Source organism: Bombus bifarius, unplaced genomic scaffold (assembly GCF_011952205.1).
Source record: "Bombus bifarius isolate JDL3187 unplaced genomic scaffold, Bbif_JDL3187 scf7180000009634_frag, whole genome shotgun sequence".
NCBI classification, from domain to species: Eukaryota; Metazoa; Arthropoda; class Insecta; order Hymenoptera; family Apidae; genus Bombus; species Bombus bifarius.
Genome location: NW_022885247.1, coordinates 9,443 through 12,975, shown reverse-complemented (window position 1 = coordinate 12,975; position 3,533 = coordinate 9,443). Strand labels below are relative to the sequence as shown.

Genomic DNA, 3,533 nt, shown 5'->3' with positions numbered 1-3,533 from the left:
ATTCTATCCAGCCTTTCTTCCATGTTCCAGCCTCATACCTATGCTCCAAACAGCGCCACGTTCTCTACCAGCGTTCCAAACATCTTCATTCTCCTCTTGTTGTCCTGTTTGGAAATTTTTTCTTCCACGCTCCATGTTTTCTTCATTGCTATTCTTGCTCTCTTTTTCCTGTCTTCTATGTGTTTCTCATCACTGCCGTTTTTTCAGTAGTATGTGCCCTAGGTATCTTATCTCGTCCACTTCTTCTAATTCTCGTTCTCCCCATTTCCATTTTCTTTGTCTCCTCTTGTTCTTTCGTTTTTTTCGAAAACTACACTCTTGGTCTTTTTCGTGCTCAGTTCCAATTCGGTTTCCTTTAAAAATATTTCGATTCTCTTTCGCATTTCCTTTAGCTTCTCCTCTCTATCAGCCATCAGCACAATATCGTCTGCATATGTCAATGACCATACCTTTCTTTCTCCTACCACTATGCCCCCCCCCGACTTGTCCTTTCCTTAATTCTTCTTCCAGCCCCGCCACGTAGATGTTAAATAACGTAGGGCTCAACGGGCATCCTTGTCTGACTCCCCTCGCTGTCCAAAATTCTTTTGTGTTGTTATTCTTGATTCTTACCACATTCTTTGTTTCTGCGTATATCATTTTAATCCTTTTGGTTAAGTTTTCGTTAATCCCCATTTTTCTCATTTTCTCCTCCAATTTCTTTCTGTTTAGCCTGTCGAACGCCGCTTTTAAGTCCGCAAAGCAGGCATGTATTTTTTCTTTTTCTCTACTCAACTGTTTGTCTATGATATGGTTTATCACAAATACCGCGTCTTTCTTTTCTGAATCCGAATTGGCTCTCTTTCAGTTTGTTTTCAATCTCTGCCTCCAGTCGTTCGTGCAGTATCCCTGCACAGATCTTGTATGCTGTATCCATTAATGTTACTTTTCTGTAACCCTTCCCTGCTCTCTTGTCCCTCTTTTTATATATCGGACATATTTGCTCCTTTTTTCCAATCTTCTGGTATCCTCACCCCATTCCATATTTTCCTTAACAGAGCCCATAACGCTTCACCCACTTCCTTCGGTGCATACTTCCATACTTCATTTTCTAACCCGCCTTCCCCCACTGCTTTCTTCTCCTTCAAGTTTCTTAGTTTGTATATCACCTCTTCCTTCTCTATATATTATCTTCTCTCTCATCCATTATTTTCTCTTCTGCTCGATGCTCCTCTTTTTCCCTGCCCTCTTTGTGCTCTGTTCCTTCTAAAATTTCCATAAAATGATTTTTCCACTCTTCCTCGCTTATTTCATATAATCTTCATCTATATTCTCTCTTCTTCTTCTGTATTTATTTATGTATTTCCACGCTTCTTGTTCTGTTTTCATCTTTTTGATTTTCACCATTTCTTCTTCTTCGTATCTTTCCTTTCTTTGTTTGCACCTCTATTTGAATGCCTTTTTTCCTCCATAAGAGCTTCTCTATTGTATTTTCCTTTCATAAACTTTGTCACCTTCCTTCTCATCTCTCTTTTACTCTCTTTTCCTCTCTTTCTATTCCTTATCTTTACTTTCTTCTTTTGCATTGCTTCGTTTATCTTCTTGTTGATTTCTGTCCACATTTCCGCTACTGTTCTTTCGTTGCAGGTCCAGTCTTTACATTCGTCCAAGTATTTTTCCACACTTTTGTTTGTCCATTCCCTCTTCTCCTTCTCTTCTTCTTCCTTTTCCTCATTTTTTTGTAATTCCGCGCCCCCCCCCCCTATTTCTATTTCTAACGGCATGTGGCCTGACTCTGTTCTTTTTCCTATTTTCATGTAAATTATTTCTTCTGTCGCCTCCTGATTGCCAATCACATAGTCTATTACTGAGTTTCCTCTCTCGCCAATATAGGTCCGCTCCTCTCCTTCTTTATCGCTGCCATTGATTATCTTTAGCAGTGTTCTTCCTTCCCCGTTTATTGTCTTGTCTTTTGATCGTCTGTTTTTTTCTTTCCCTACGTCCTCGTTTATCGACCCTCCCTCTTCTCCCGTTCTTGCGTTCCAGTCTCCGCCGATGATCACCACTTCCTCTTCTCTTCCGTCTACTCTTTCCTCTATTTTTTCCATGTCCCTTATGTATCTTGATTATAAACCATCATTATCCTATACGTCTTGTAATTGTATATTATTTTTCTTCCAACTATATTATCACTAATTCCTTTATATCCTATTTCTCTTAGGTTTTTATTTATACCCGTTGTTATTCTTCCCTTTGCTCTTCCTTTTTTCCTTACTGTCATTGCTGCCCTGCATTTCCAGTCGAATTCTTTGGGTAGTCTATATTTTAACTTTTCTCTTTTGTCCTTACTTATTAGCCCTGCTACATTTCAGAAGCACGTTTTCATCCCCATTGTAGTCCCCCCTCCTGTTCCTCTTTTTTCATTTTCCTTCCCCTCTCTTTCTTTCTTCCTCCCGCCTCTCTCCGTTTTCGTTCCACCTGTACCATTTGTTCTCTATTGTTAGTTTCTTGTATCCTGTCCTTACATATTCGCCTTGTTCCATTCTTTCTCTGGCTACCCTTCTTATGTGTTGCTTCCCATCCCTTTCTTTTTTTGTCAGATCATCGTCCATGTATACACCCTTTTCCCATTTGCTTTTCTCCTTCATTATCCTTATTTTTTCCTCCATTGATTTCATCGTTGCCACTATTATTGTGTTCTTGCCCCCCCCACCCCACCTTTATCATATGTGCTTTTTCTACTTCTGCCCCTATCCTCATTTTTTCGTTTATGAACTCCTTTACTGTCTCTTCATTGCTTCCTTCGTTCCAGTCCACTCCCTTGATTACTATGTTTCTTCTTCTTTCCTCTCTCTCTCTCTGTCCTGTCCTGATCCTCTCCAATTCTTCTGATTCTACCCAATAATTCTTTCTTTTCCCATTCCCACTCTCCTTTCTCTCTGTCTGTCTTTCCCTTCTTTCCCTTCTTTCCCTTTCCTCTTTCATTTCTCTCTTCAGCTCCTCCACTTGCTTTTCCAATATATATATTTTATTTCCTCGATCATTGCCTCGAATCCTCTTTCCATTTTCTCTGTTTTTTCCACCACTGCCTCCATTACTTTCTCTCTGGCTGGTGTCTCTTTTTCTGTCGAACTGTATTTGTCCAGTGTATTTTTGAAGACTGCTTTACCAGTACTCCTTGGTCTTCCCCTGTTTGTCGCCATCTGCCGTTTCCCTACCTTACTTTGTTTTGCCGCGCTTCTAGCCTCCTAACCTCTTCTTTTCTAGTTTTTTTTATTTGTAGCTTTCTCCCGTTCTTGTCTCCTTTTTCGCTTTTCTTTTGCCTTCTCCTTGTATGCTCACTCTTTATTTTCCCTTCTTCATGCCTCTTTATGCTTCCTGTTCCTTTTTCCCTTCACACTTCACTTTTTCCCCAGAGATCTTCGTCCGTGTGTTACCCTCGGCCCGAACCGAACCGAAAGCCCAAGTAAGGATTACTATTTTTGGCAAGCGAGTTTATGTAATTGTCCATTTTGTCGTCATATGCTTTAGAGAATTTTGTGTGCACTTAGTAT

The 3,533-nt window shown here is 40.1% G+C and overlaps 1 protein-coding gene across 1 annotated transcript; it reads right to left on the bottom strand.

Moving 5' to 3' along the window:
- Window positions 1–1,745: 1,745 nt before the first annotated feature.
- LOC117215465 lies at window positions 1,746–2,379 on the bottom strand (the record flags this gene model as incomplete). Its single annotated transcript, XM_033461829.1, has 1 exon — window positions 1,746–2,379. A coding segment is annotated over exon 1 (342 nt), but the record flags the coding sequence as incomplete, so codon positions are not given.
- Window positions 2,380–3,533: the final 1,154 nt, after the last annotated feature.